Source organism: Paracoccidioides lutzii (genome assembly GCF_000150705.2).
Source record: "Paracoccidioides lutzii Pb01 unplaced genomic scaffold supercont2.5, whole genome shotgun sequence".
NCBI lineage: Eukaryota > Fungi > Ascomycota > Eurotiomycetes > Onygenales > Ajellomycetaceae > Paracoccidioides > Paracoccidioides lutzii.
Window position 1 is genome coordinate 25,032 of NW_015440951.1, and position 14,580 is coordinate 39,611.

A 14,580-nucleotide genomic window follows, 5' to 3' on the forward strand; every position below is an offset into this window, starting at 1 on the left:
TAAAAGACAGCTATGTTGAATGAATATTCTCTATCAATTCAACTTCAGAATTGATTACTGGCTAAGGAAGTTGAATACTGAATCAGACACTCTATCACAAAGAGAGCAGAATATGTCATAGAACACTAATGATGAGAGGATCAAGCAGAGACAAGCTCAACTACTTAAGTTTAATGTACTGACATCTGAAATGGAATCAAGAGTGGTCACTGCCAGTGTAAAACCTGAGATGTCTCTTCAAGCTCAGTGAAATAAGACTCACAAAAATGACAAGATTCTGCAGTATCTGGAGCAGACTCTTCATGAGAGAAGATTCAGATTTTCTTCTGAACTCAGCATTAAAACCTCTGTCTCTGAGTGCTTTTTAAATGAGAATGAGGAGCTTCTCTTTCAAGATTGTAAGTGAGTGCCAGATTTCAAACCTCTTTAAACCAGGTTAGTGCACAAGGCTCATAACTCACCTCTTACTAGCCATCCCAGGTGAGAGCAAATGGCAGGAGTTCTAAGACATAAGTTCTACTGGCCAGGCTATGCCACCAATGTGAGAAGAATGATCAGAAACTATTATTTTTGCAGATCAAACATCACATAGAGAGATTGATATCAGAAACTGCTTAAGCCTCTTCTCATTTCTGAACATATATAGCAGAAGCTTTTTATGAACTTTATTGTGAACTTATCAAGCTTTAAAGAATACATAAACATCATGATTATAATAGATAGACTGATCAAGAGAGTTATATTAAAAGCAGTTAAGAAAACTGATATGAAGACAGTGACTAGAGTATTTCTTCACAACATTATTTCTCAACATGGCATTTCTAAGACAGTAGTATCAGATTGAGGATCAGCTTTCACAAGCATGTTTTGAACTCAGATGTGTGAGAAATTAGACATCAAGAGATGACTCTTCACAGTCTATCACTCAGAGACTGATAGAGCTATAGAGTGAATGAATCAGATTCTGAAAATCTATCTATGCAAGTACATTAGCTTTCAACAGGATGACTGGTGTGAATGACTTTCTCTAGCAGAGCTGATCATTAATAATAGAGATGTTGTCTCAATAGATGTGAGCTCATTCTTTTTAACACACCTTTTCCATGTCTTCTTTATTGATATAGCTGATGCATCCCCTATTGAAACACCACATAATTCTATTGAGTTTGCAGATGATTATATAAGAAAGGCTTGTGAAGTGTTGAAGTGAGCTCAAGTAAAAATGACAGATACTCAGCAATCTTAATAGAACTATGTGAATAGACAAAGAGACCCAGCTTCAAGCTTTCAACTTGGAGATAAAGTCTGGTTGAGCTTAGAGAATATGAGAACTAATCATCTGTGCAAGAAGTTGAATGCAAAATACAATCAATATACTGTGCTAGAAAAGATAGAATTTCATGCTTACTGACTGAATGTCTCACCTGACATTCACAATGTCTTTAATGTAAAGCTTTTACATGCTGTGATGACAGATTCCCTGTCTAGTCAGAGGCAAACTGACTGACAGTCACCTGCTATAGAGATCTCAGAAGGACCTGAGTTTGAGATTGAGGAAATTTGAGGTGAATGAACCTACCAGAGGAAAAAGCAATACCTTGTTAAATGAGTAGGTTGGGCTGAGCCTACATGAAATGATGCAAGTCTCCTACAAGAAGTGAAGGCTTTAAACACTTGGGAGGCCTCTCAGCAGGTAAAATTAGATATAAAGAGAGCTTTAAATAGTCATAAAGGCCTGCAACAAAGAGGAAGAAGAGGGGTATTATAAAAGACTGAACCTTTAAATTCACTCTGACTGGCTGACTCAGCCTAGTCATTATTTGCAGGTACGCATATGATTATGCTACATGAGCTTGCTTAAGCTCATGTTCTCATCTCATTCTTTTCTTCCCTTTCCCAAGCAATTCGTCCTTGTTATATAGGAGGACTAGCCTCTAGTTCTTAGAGCTTAACCCTCTACACTAGAGAAGGTATATCATAAGAAGTGAAACAAAGAGCAAAGATGATACAACAACTACATGAACAATTAGTAAAAGATATTGACTTCATCAGACAAAGAGTGAAAGAATATTATGACAAATGACAGCAGAAGTCACCTCATTTTAAAAAGGGAGAAAAAGTGTTTCTGCTACAACAAAACATTAAAATCAAAAGATCATGTGAAAAACTAAATCATAAGAAACTGGGACTGTTCAAAATTTTATAAAAAATAGAACTAGTCAATTACAAACTTCAACTATCTGAAACAATGCAAATACACTCAAACTTTCATACCTCATTATTGGAAAAAGTACCCCAAAACACCCAACAGTACATGATAGAAGTTGATAAGGAAATACAGAAATATGAGATCAAAATGATTCTGAATAAATAAAAAATCAGTGGACAAGATCACTACCTTGTTAAGTGAAAAGAATATGATACTTCAGAAAACACATGAGAACCTATTGAACACTTAAAGAATGTAAAGAATTTGGTTCATGATTTCAGAATCAGAATTTGAAGGAAAATTCAGCAAGATAAGCTGAGACTCAGAAAAGTTGAAAGAAATGTCATTAATGATAGTAAGAAGTTGTTCAACTTCAAGCTTCTGAGCAGCTTGCGCCTCATACTGCTTCTCTTCTTTCTCTTTCAACCTTTTTAACTCTTTCAACAATTTGATATCAGATTCAAGAAATTTGCCAGCATACTCTTTAAGAAATGTCTTTTGTTTTTCAAGACAATTAAGATGAGCTATGAGTGTGGCCACCTGTTCATGAGCAGAAGACTTCTCAGATTCAAGTTTTTTCTGTTCACACTACAACTTTTTTCAGTTGACAGATAAAGGACTTTTATCAAAAATACACTGACAACTGACTTAAGTACACTCACTACAGTTTTTGAAGTTCTCAGACTTGATGCAAGGACAGTTTGAATGAGAGCAATGGATACAGGAGGAAGGCATTATAAAATCTGACTTCTCTATATTAGAAGTGTTCTCAAGACAACAGATAAGAAGATTATGACTCATGATGATGACATTATGAGAAGAAAAGAAAAAAGACTTATAGGAGGAAATCAACAAGGGAGAACAACACTGATATTTATGTTAGTCACTGGGACAACTCTGCAAGGAAAGGAGGGGGTGATGTTGTGAACCAACAGAGCATTCCTCAGAATCATTGAATAAGGATGGTGGATGATAAAGGAACAAGGGTTTCAGACAGAACAACCCTAGGTTCTGGGACTAACTATAGAGAAAGGTCACATGATTGATAGATTGATATAACAGGTAGTGGGTCATCTATTGATCTATAGAATCTATCAGAAGGTCTTCTCATGTATATAAACACACTCATTACCCTTAGGATCAAGAGATCTATCTTCTTGATCATGATCAATTCACTTATTCATACTATTCTACTTCCTGTTTGGAGCCCTCACTCTTTACTGTCTTTATCAGTGTCTACCTGATATTACACTACACTCTTACCTGTCATAGCTTTGACTCTCTACTCACAGGTGTCCATCTCACCCAAGCCCTACACACACCTGCCCCAAGCTGTAGCTATCATTGGTTATAAGAATCCTCTAATTGATGTCCTTACTACTCATGATAGTGGTACTACTCCCTGTTCTAGTTATCAAGCTTACAGTACTTCTGTTCGGCTTAACCTTACCCTTCAGCCACAGGTGAAGCTTGCTAGTGATAGAGGCTCAGTAGCATTAAAGCTCAACTCTATGATCTAGATGTCTTATAAGTATACACTTAGTTTTAGCTTGTCTCTATTCTCAGCTATACTTAGCTAGTTCTAACCTTTTGCCTATAGTCTACAGAGGTTAGATGCAGAAACATTAGATTATGCGCTCTTCACTTTTCACAAATATGTTTTCTGCCATATTTAAGCAAACTTTGATGATAGTGCTGTAAGGAGATACTTGATGTGACAGAAAGAAAACTAAAATTGACAGAGATTTTAAAGAGCTCAGATGTATTTTTTCTCAACAATGAGTTGATAAAAACTTTTAAAAACTGTTTGAATTGTTTTGACCTAATCAATCTATTATTCATTTAATTTTCACATTCTTTAAATCAAATATTATGAGTTGATGATGAAAATTATTGATAAATATTCACTTTTTAAAGGAAAATATATTTTCAATAATCAATACTTCAAATCTTATTTAAATAGTATAAAAATTAAGAGATTGATCAATTTCAGTAAAAGCTTTCAAATGAGAGTATTCTTGAATCAAAATTTTAAAAATTAGCTAAGTTTTATCAGATCTTTTACTAAAACCTTTAGAGATTCTGCATTTTATAGAGGTGATTCAGTAGATGATATAATATAGTAGATAATTAATTGTTGAGCTATTGAACTCTAGTTGAGTTGTTGAGTTCTAGTAGTCTAAATAACTACTCTACTACATATGATGAACTCTATATAGTTAATTAGTTTCAATTACAACAATAAGGAGATTAATTATCTCATAGATTATAACTCATATAGCAATTTTTTAAGAAAAACAAGATGTTTTAATTAGAATACATTGTAATCAATGTGATATTGAATGAGTTTGACATTCTCTTCCTGGAAAGAAAGCTCTTTGCATACAAAACTGATTATATTTGACAGTAGCACTATTGTAGCTACAGCAGAGACACAATTACCATTTTAAAGAGATTAAAACTATTTATCTTTTGATTAATTTTTATTTAAGAATCTTTCTATATTTATTATTAGCAGCTCTTAATTATCATCAACCTCTCAATCAGAATATAAAAAGATATTATAATTATAATTAAAAATTTTTCAATTTTTCTCCTCTATTATTAAATAATAGTTTAGTTCAGAAGTGAAAGAAGACAGAACAGAATATATAATGATGAAAGAAAATACAATAGAGGTCTCTGACTCAGTATGTGATACTGGCAAGATGCTTGAATATAATGAGTTTGATGATAACACTTCCAGTTCTATGTTAATATGTATATCTAATATTAATAACATAATGATCATATTAGCAATAGATCTTAGAGTACTATATCAGTAACTACTTTCAGCACACTCAAATCTAAATATTATCTTTATAAAAAATTCAAAATAACTGACTCATGACTATCAGAAGGAGATGCAAATCTCATTGAACACTAAATTCATTATCACATTTGATAAAATCAATCATCAAGCATAGAAGATTAGCATCTTATGAGATGCAAAAGTGATTGATGATACAAATATTTTAAACAAAAATTAATATAAGTTCTTTGAAGACTTATCACCACTTGATCAATAATATTGAACAATACACTTAAAACTTCTCTATTGTTTGTCATAGCTCAATTAGAGTCAGGATGATAACAAGACAACAGCTTCAATTCATTTATCTAACTAGGCAGCTGTGATCAGAATACTAAACTGAGGATTAGAATATAGAATAAATAAGCAGCTAAATATATATAGTGATTGAAAATCAGATTAAATCAATCTTCAGAGTATATATAATTAGGGATTAGATTAAATTAATATAAGTGACTGAATATGATTGAGGTCAGAACAGATTAATTTTTAAAGTGTAGTGAAATGGATCAACTTTATTCCATATACAAGCAGCTGCGCCGTAATATTACCCCTTGGTTTAAAAGAGTGCTTGCCTTCAAGTAGCTATATTAGAAGCAAGAAAAGAGCAAAATGAAAATCTACTAAGCTTATCAATAGGCTAATCACTTTGATCATTATTTATCAGATCTTTATAGATTTTCTTCTATACCTTACTAACATCAAAGTCATCATCATATCCTTGTCTAGAGGCTGAGATTCTTTTGACAGTTTGATAGTAATAGGGCTTAGAAGAATATGAATAGAAATGATAGTCTTCAATTCAATGATTATGAGATTCATAGTGTATATAACAGCCTTATTGGCAGAATTTGTCCTGTTAAGAAGGTGAAATTGACAGGGTATATGATGGAGAATTATTTGAAAGATCAAGAGTATTAACTTGAATTTGATTGAGATTCATAAAGTCATAATGTTTATAGTAATCAACGCAATCAAAGTGATCAATATGAGCTTGTAATATGAATGAAAATAAAGAACTGGAAGCTAATTGCTGAACAATATGCAGAAATTCCTTGTAGGTCTAAGGGAGATTTAACTGCTGAGCTAGATAATTCTGAATTGATACATTAAGACTTTGGCAGAATTAAGATATTTTTTAAGAATCCAGCTAATCCTGAGCTCTGATCTCATAGAGAATACATTCAAACTTAGCAATATAGACTATCAAAGATTTATCTGATACCTGCTTTAGATTGTATAGTTTGTCTTTCACCTCAATTATTTTGTTTGAGTTATTATATACATGAGAAAGTTGATTGAGAATAAAGTTATAGTTTCAATTTTCTGTTTCTTCAGCTTGAGTTAGCTAAGGAAAAATCATTGCTTATACACTTGAATCTAGATTTAAGTAGACATAGTAGAACTGAGCAATTTGATCTCCAATAGCAGCTTGATCAATATGTAGTTTAGCTTTGATTGAGAGGAGCCAGGTGTCAAATTTCAGAGTTTGACTAGTGAACTTCTCAGGGTGTAGCAGTGAGAGCTTCAGATGAGATTAGAATTGAGATTGGAAGCTGTTTAGAGCAGTCTGCAAAGATTGACATTCAGTCTGCAACTGTTGATTTTGACTGTGAAGCTTTTGAATAGCACTTTTAAATTCTTGAGAAAGAGCAGCAAGAGAAGTTTTCATAATGAAGGTAAGAAAGATAAAAATTAACAAAGGTTTTGAGCACTCAGCAGAGCTTAATCAGACAAGGACATAGATGTAGACATGGATATAGATGTAAGGCCAGTCTACTTAATCTCTAGGGCTTATAAGAAAAAGAAGTTTAATATTATATCATGACTCAACTAGAGTCAGGATGATAACAAGATAATAGCTTCAATTCATCTATCTAACTAGGCAGCTGTGATCAGAATACTAAACTGAGGATTAAAATGTGGAATGAATGAGCAGTTGAATATATATAGTGGTTGAGAATTGGATCAGATCAACCTTCAGAGCATATATGATTGGGTATCGGATTGGATTAACATGAGTGACTGAATATGGTTGAGGTCGGAACGGATCAACCTTTAGAGCGTAGTGGGGTAGTACGGCAGCCTATAGTGACATTTGGGTCAAATGGGTTTTTTTGATGGTTTTTATACTAGTGTTACCATGAACACGCACCAATCATATTCATTTAATTTGTAATCAAATAGAGCTTGTTGATTATAGCTCCTCTGTGTAAGAAAATTTTGTGATCAAGGCACACTAACTCTATTGATTACATGAGTGACAAGAATAGGGGTGAGAATAGGGGTAAGAATAGGGGTAAGAATAGTGGCAAGAATAGATCTGTGAGAAATAAGACTTATTATGAGAATAATAGCTAGCAAAATAATTCTTCACATTAGTATCAATCTTTACAGCGCATACTAAAATCTATCAAACATTCTACTAATCACCCTCAACTCTGAGGTCAAAAGAATCTATCAATCATTCTATCAATCACTCTCGACGCTGATGCCGAAATCTTGTCCCATTTGCAGGTGGGTCAAGATAGTTTGATTGTGTTTCAATTTCATCAGAATGACTCTTTTCCATCTCTGTCACAGTGTTTTCCATCTCCTTCTTTATATTTTCCTCCTCTGTCTCTGATTCCAGCTTCTCCCACTTGAACAATAGATCCTTTTCAAGCTTCATTGTCTTCAATTCATTAACTTTGTCTTCAGATTTTGTAGGGATTGGGGACGGCCGTCTTCGTTTGATAAGATTTAGAATGGGTAAATTGACTGAGAAAGCACGTTCGCGTTTGATCACTGATACGGAGGTATTCTCTTCTTTGACTTTGATATCTGGTGATTTGACTTTGATATTCTTCGGTTCTGACGGTTGTTTGATGGGGTGATTGGACTCATCATAGGTAACAAGACAAATGTGAATAATTGTAGTTGTTGAGGTTGATGAGTGCACTTTCTTAAATGAACTCAATAACTTTTCCAAATCCAACATCCAAACATCAGGAGTGAGCATAACTGCACCATCCTTTCCTGTAACTGAGGCAGAAATGAATACATCAACTGGAGAAACAACTGTAAGAATATTCTTCCAGGCTGTATCAAGTCTGGCAGTGATGATTTCTAGAAAATCCTCCATTGTGAAAAACACACAATCTGAGTAGATTTCATTTTGAATTTTTCGAATTGACTCCCAGTTATAGTGTGTTTGTAGTTTGGCATCATTGTATTCACACTTCCAAATATGAATAAGAATTTTGTAGGATTTTCGCAAGGAGGATAGTTGATTCAGCTCAGGTTTGATCGCAGGTTCTTTTATAGGTGATGTACGTTGAACTGGTGTACCAGCATTGGGGGTCATTTGTTGAACTTTTTGTGTTTTTTGAATGACCAGTTGACGTGCTCGTTGAGGAGGTCCAGGATCAAGAATTGTGGCAGAGAGTGATGGTGTCAGAGCTGGAGGACTGGGACTATCTTCAATGACAATGATTTCATCATTTATTGAAGAGATGATGGAGGATTTTGGTGTGGATGGATTGGCTTTGCCACAATAAGGACAGGCAGCTTCACTATTACAGTGTGCTTCATGAGAAAATCCAGGACGATTGGGGCAGAATGGTGTCCACATAGTGAATTAAATCAAGATGATAATAAACAACAAAGAGAAGAACAGGAAAATTTGAGTGTGTGTATATATATATCCGTTTTTGAGGGTAAGAGAGTGAGAGATTGTGTGTGTGTGTGTGGATTTCGGTAACCTGATTAGTATAATGATTAGTATAATAGCTAACTGCTTTGGGAGTGTTAGACATGATGAGTAATATTATAAAATATCTTCAAAGAGTTAGTTACAGTGTACACACTACAGAATATTTCTGTATCAATTAAGAAAATTGTTTATTGATATATATTTTAATACTGTCAATAACTTTAGATTGGAATATATAACTATATATGATTATAATTTTCAAGTTATAGAGTGTTTGAGTATATGAATACATATATTCTGTGTGTCCGGTGTACATACATTGTAGATATATATATATATATATATCTAGTTCAAAATTCATGTAGCACTACAATATAAAATTTATAGAATAATTGTTATAGTAACAAACTTAAAAAGTATATTCTTGAGAATATTAGTAGAATACTTAGTAGAATACTTAGTAGAATACTTAGTAGAATACTTAGTAGAATACTTATTCATATTCAATCTAATTACATCTGTGATACATCTGGCTTAACATCCTCACTGTTCTCATCAGAGATATCAGGCTTGATATCTTCACTATTCTCACTATTCTCATCATAGATTTTCATTTCCATCACATTATCAAAATTCATCTCATGCTCCTGCAATCGCTCTGTCAGCCAGTCCCAAGCACCAGTTGGCTTTTCAGATTCCTGTAGAATAGGAACTTGTTGAGATCTTATATGATCATGTACAAGTTTTCGCAGCTGAAGATATATTATCTTATGTATACGTTCACCCTGTTCATTGACAGCTGCAGCAGTGACTCTTCCAGAAGAAAATCCCAATTTTGAAATCTGATTCTGACACCAATTCTTTGTCTCCAGTGGTAGATACTCATTAATATCTGTCAAGTATTAGTATCTCTATAATATTAGATCAACAGAGATATTAGTAATGAAGATATTACATACCCCAGTTTTCAAAGTGCATGTGAAGTTCTGAAAGCACTTGTGAATCTGGTTTTAAGCCATGCTGTAATGCATTATCAGGATGATAATAGAGCTTCCAGGGCTGTCCATATACCCCATCAGGTCGTTTACGTTGAGCTCGAATTCGATGATTATTCCAGACTCTCACATAGTTTGTCATCTCTTGTCGAATAATTGGCATATATACAGCGAGAAAGGCAATACGATCAGATAATTTATTGGTGTGATATAGACCTGTATGACTGAGATTCAGAAAATAGCGCTGAGAGAAGATTAGCATAAAGATTAGTATAATAATTAGTAGAAAGAATATGGAATTTCATACTCTCCAGTAATTTGCCAACTGTTTTGCAAGTTGTCCCCACCAAGATTCAATTCGTTGATTTAGTGTACTTGTTCCAAATCGATAGCACTCATTCAAAGAAGTATTTGAATCAGTTGCTTGATGTAGTTTGAGTTGTGCAGCTGCAATCATTGAAGTTTCGGTTCCTCTATCTGAACGAATAACCTGAGGAAAAGTATCGGTTGCTTGTAGAACATCAAGAAATTGTCGAAGAACAGAAACAGCAGTACGGTTTGTGATTCCAATATATATCCACACTATATATCGAGAATATGCATCAATTGCTGCATAGATTTCGATTCCCCAATGTTGAAGCTTGCAATAACCATCAATAGACCAAAGATAATTTGGTCCGGGAACAATGTAGGATCCTCGGTGACGTTGGAGATCATTTAGCCGACGTGTAATTCCATCTGGATCGAGAAGCCGAACTGTTTTGAATAGACGATCTCTGATTTTATTAGTATTATACTAATCATTATATTAATCAAAACATACCGTGAAATGCTATGCCCCTGCTGCCTAAAATGGGTGTACAGATGTCCTCTTCCAAAACCCTGAATAAATCCACTGTCAAGCTCTTTCTGTACAGTAGATATAAGCTCTTTCTGCATCTCATCACTCTCATAGTCATCTCTTCGCTGATGAAGTTTCAATTGCTGCCGAATTTGACGAAGCTCACGTATAGAGAGTTGAGACTCAGGATGCTTTTGTTGAATAACTGATAGAATATCAGCATCCTGCAAGCCTCGTGAAAACAATTCTTGAATAAAATTGTGAATTGATTCATCAGCTTCCCATTTCTTGGTTTTTCTAACATTCCATTTTCGAAGACAACGAACAAGAGTTGATCGACTAACTTCAAGATTATGATCTCGTTTCAATTGAGAGATAATATCTTGTTGAGTTAGATTGTGTTGATGAAGATTAATAATAAGATCTTTGTGAGAAAGAAGATATGAATAACCAGATGGAGGCATTTTAAAAGAAAGTGAAAGAAAAAGTATTTATTATTCTAAAATAAAGAAATAAAGAAAGAAAGAAAGAAAGAAAGAATGAATGAAAAATTGAAAATATTATAACATCATAAAAAAAGTAAATAAGAAAATCAAAACAAACAGATAATGTACTAAACTAACTAAGTTAGCTTGCTTTAATATAAAAAAAATTTTCAACAAAAAACAGATTAGTAGAATGATTGCTATAATCATAAAAACAAAAAAAAAAAAAAAAATCAACTTTCAGACTTAAAAAGCATGCACTCATCCGGGCTCCATCTCATTTGCATAAATTCCTCTGGAGTCATTTCCTCTTTCAAGGCTCTATGAGCCTGTTTACGAGCATCAATATCCTTTTCTGAATCTTCAGTCTTTTGCTCACTCCACCATCTCTTTGCCAAATTTGAGTCAATTTGTTCTGCACAAAGCAGCATTTTCAAAACAGAAAGCTCCTGATTTGAAATTTTTTTAAAAAATCGATGATGACTGGCAGTATTGTTGAAAGAATGATGTCGGAATTTTTGAAAAAGAGAATTGCTGATATCTTTCCATGAGAGAATCCACTGCTTGTATAAAACAGCAGCAAGACTTCCTCCTTTTTTCATCAGTTTCACCCCTTCCTCATACGCAGCCCGGGAATCTTCCTCAGTTGGCATATTTTCTTTACCAAACCGTTTTTCATCTTCCAGCCGCCATTTCACTTCTTGCATGGTGTCCTCAGAATCTAACAAATGATTCCATGCGGCAAGCCTGTGATAAATCATTAGAATGATTAATATAATGATTAGTAGAATATAGAACTTACTTTTCACTTGGTTTTGAGATATCTTCCTGTCTCTGCTCCAGCATCGATGCTGTAATCCCGGTGCTAAGTCTATATTCTATTAATATTTATATTAACAAGATTTCAAGATTTGTTAACTACCTTTTATTCATGATCTCTGTTCTTTTATCCTCAATCATCTTCTTTTGATCCTCAGTATTTGCCTCTCTGAATGCATCGGTATTTTTCAGCTGTCGAATATGATAATTTACTGCTGCACGATCTGCATTCTTCGCCCGTTCAATAGTGGCCTCCTCCTCATTCATTTTTTCCCTTCGTTTCATTGCTCTTTTTGTGTGAGGGTTAATCGACATTTCTTCTTCAGCTTTTCGTTTCTGGCCAGCTGTGGCTCCAGGCTTTGGTCCGCGGCGTGTCATTTTGATAGGATGAGAAAAAAACTGATCTTGGAAGTGGGAAACAAAGAATCTGGCGCAGGAAATAGTTGATTGATACAATGATTGATAGAATAAAAAGGCAGGCAGGCAGCAGAGCAGAAGTAGTGAGACAGGAGAAAGAAGAATTGAAAGAATTGAAAATCAATGTTGATATTCTTTGTGATGTGTTGTTGTGTTCACTTGATTGCCTATTTGAGCGTGCTTGTGTTGTTGTGTTATTCATCAACTGCACATAACTGCACACATAACCGCACTCTCACTTCAAAGATCTTATCTTTTTGCTCTTTTTCTTTTCCAATCTTTTAATCTTTTCATCCATCTCATTCTACACGCCCCCCCCCCCCCCCCTGCAGAAATTTTTTAAATTATCTTCTTGTTTCAGCAATGTAAGTGAGCTACAGTTCATTTTTATACTAGTTATTATACTAATCAGTAAATAAGCAGCTAGAATCATCAAATCCACGCAAAAATGGCTCGTACCAAAATGACTGCAAGAAAATGTGTTCAACAGAGAGGGGCAAAAAAAAATATAGCCAGCAAGGCAAGAAAGGGGGGAAAGCATCCTCCAGGACAGCATGTGGCTCATGTGAAACCTCGACGTCGCTATCGTCGAAAAGCTGGCAGTAAGTAAAAGTATATTCATAGATTTTTTGAATTTGAATATCTAATTTAATTATTTTAGCCACTGCTCTCCGTGAAATCCGCCGTTATCAGCGTGATGTTGAGCTTCTTATTCACAAGCTCCCATTCCAGCGTCTTGTCCGTGAAATTGCAGCAGATATATATGGTGATCTTCGATTTCAAGCATCTGCAATTCTGGCTTTGCAGGAGGCTGCAGAGGCGGTTTTGATTGATGAATTCACAAGTAAGAAATGACTGGATTTTACAAGCTAATCTACTAATCATTATACTAATCAATGAGATGTTAGTGACAAATCTATGCGCCATCCATGCCAAACGTGTTACCATCCAGGAAAGGGATATGAAATTGGTGCAGAGGTTGCGACAAATCATGACAGGCAGTCGCATCCCAGGACGTGGAAATGGTTATTAGTAGTTTTCACTTTTTTCACTTTTTTTGATTTTTCATTTTGATTTTTTGATGATATCCAGGAAAATGATTGTTTTTTGATTGTTTTTTTGATTTGATTTTTTTCTTAGCTTAATCAGAATGAAATGAGATGTTTCTGCAACAGACAAATCCTCATATAAATCTCTATTGGTGAGTGTCTATAAGTGGAATTAAGTAATTACAGTGGAAAAACACAAAAAAACCCATTTGACCCAAATGTCACTATAGGCTGCCGTAGGTAGATCAACCTTATTCCATATACAAGCAGTTGCGCTGTAACATTGTTAAATGTTGCAATCTCTGATAGATCTTGTTTAAAAAATACTTGAAATCATTCAATCAGATAATGCAGCAGCTCTATGAGAGAAGATAGACATAGAGTATGTGATATTCTTAGAGAAATAGAAAATTAGCATTCTCAAAGAATTGACATATCTATATATCAAGAACAGTGATTATCTGTCATACATATGCTGATTTTGCTACCTCTTTACTCATATTTTAGAACTCATACAAAACTCTCATGAAGACTTTCTTCATAACTTATTTCTTCATTATTAACATCTGTGATCATCAAAGAATTTATGTCAAATCACATTTTTACATTGTCAGGCCTATTCACCTTCTTACATAATCTGCACTGTATATAACTTCCGCGTAGCTAGCAATCGCCTCATAATCAATCAAGCAATCTATCCTTGACAGGTTATGAGACCCATTTTGCGCAAATAACTGCCAATTCAGGGAATTCTTGCCAAATATAGTGTATATTAATCACTGCTCACTTCATTCAATATAATATTATCTTATTTTATGTCAATTGATTGATTTGGTGCACTCTTATATTATTATTATTTTTTTTGTATTCAATTCATTCACTTAGCAGATGAAAGAAAAATCTGCAACTCACTAATTTTTCAGTGACTGATCACACAAGAACATGCCAATCTGCTCAATCAAGCTTATAGGCAAGAATCTCACTGAATAAGATTACTTCATTAGAAAGAAGATTAATACAACATGGCAGAATGTATAATGACTCACTCATAGTTGTGATTGAGTCAATCCAGTCAATCTGACCAATCTGAAAATGACCAGGGGGCCTTGAGCTCACTGACCCCCCCAGGAGCATTCAGAAGTTCCAATATTGGACCCTCCAGAACATCTAATCAGCAAGTCAGGCTAATTACAGCCCCTACCATGGTGAGGCCAGTCTGC

The 14,580-nt window shown here is 34.3% G+C and overlaps 1 protein-coding gene across 1 annotated transcript; it reads left to right on the forward strand.

Moving 5' to 3' along the window:
• Positions 1 to 12,759: 12,759 nt before the first annotated feature.
• On the forward strand, positions 12,760 to 13,344 carry PAAG_02205 (histone H3; the record flags this gene model as incomplete). The annotated part of the gene is made up of 3 exons (XM_015844570.1): positions 12,760 to 12,913; positions 12,973 to 13,155; positions 13,220 to 13,344. The coding sequence occupies 3 exons, from the start codon at positions 12,760 to 12,762 to the stop codon at positions 13,342 to 13,344; spliced, it is 462 nt and encodes a 153-aa protein (XP_015701618.1).
• Between the last annotated feature and the right edge of the window lie 1,236 nt (positions 13,345 to 14,580).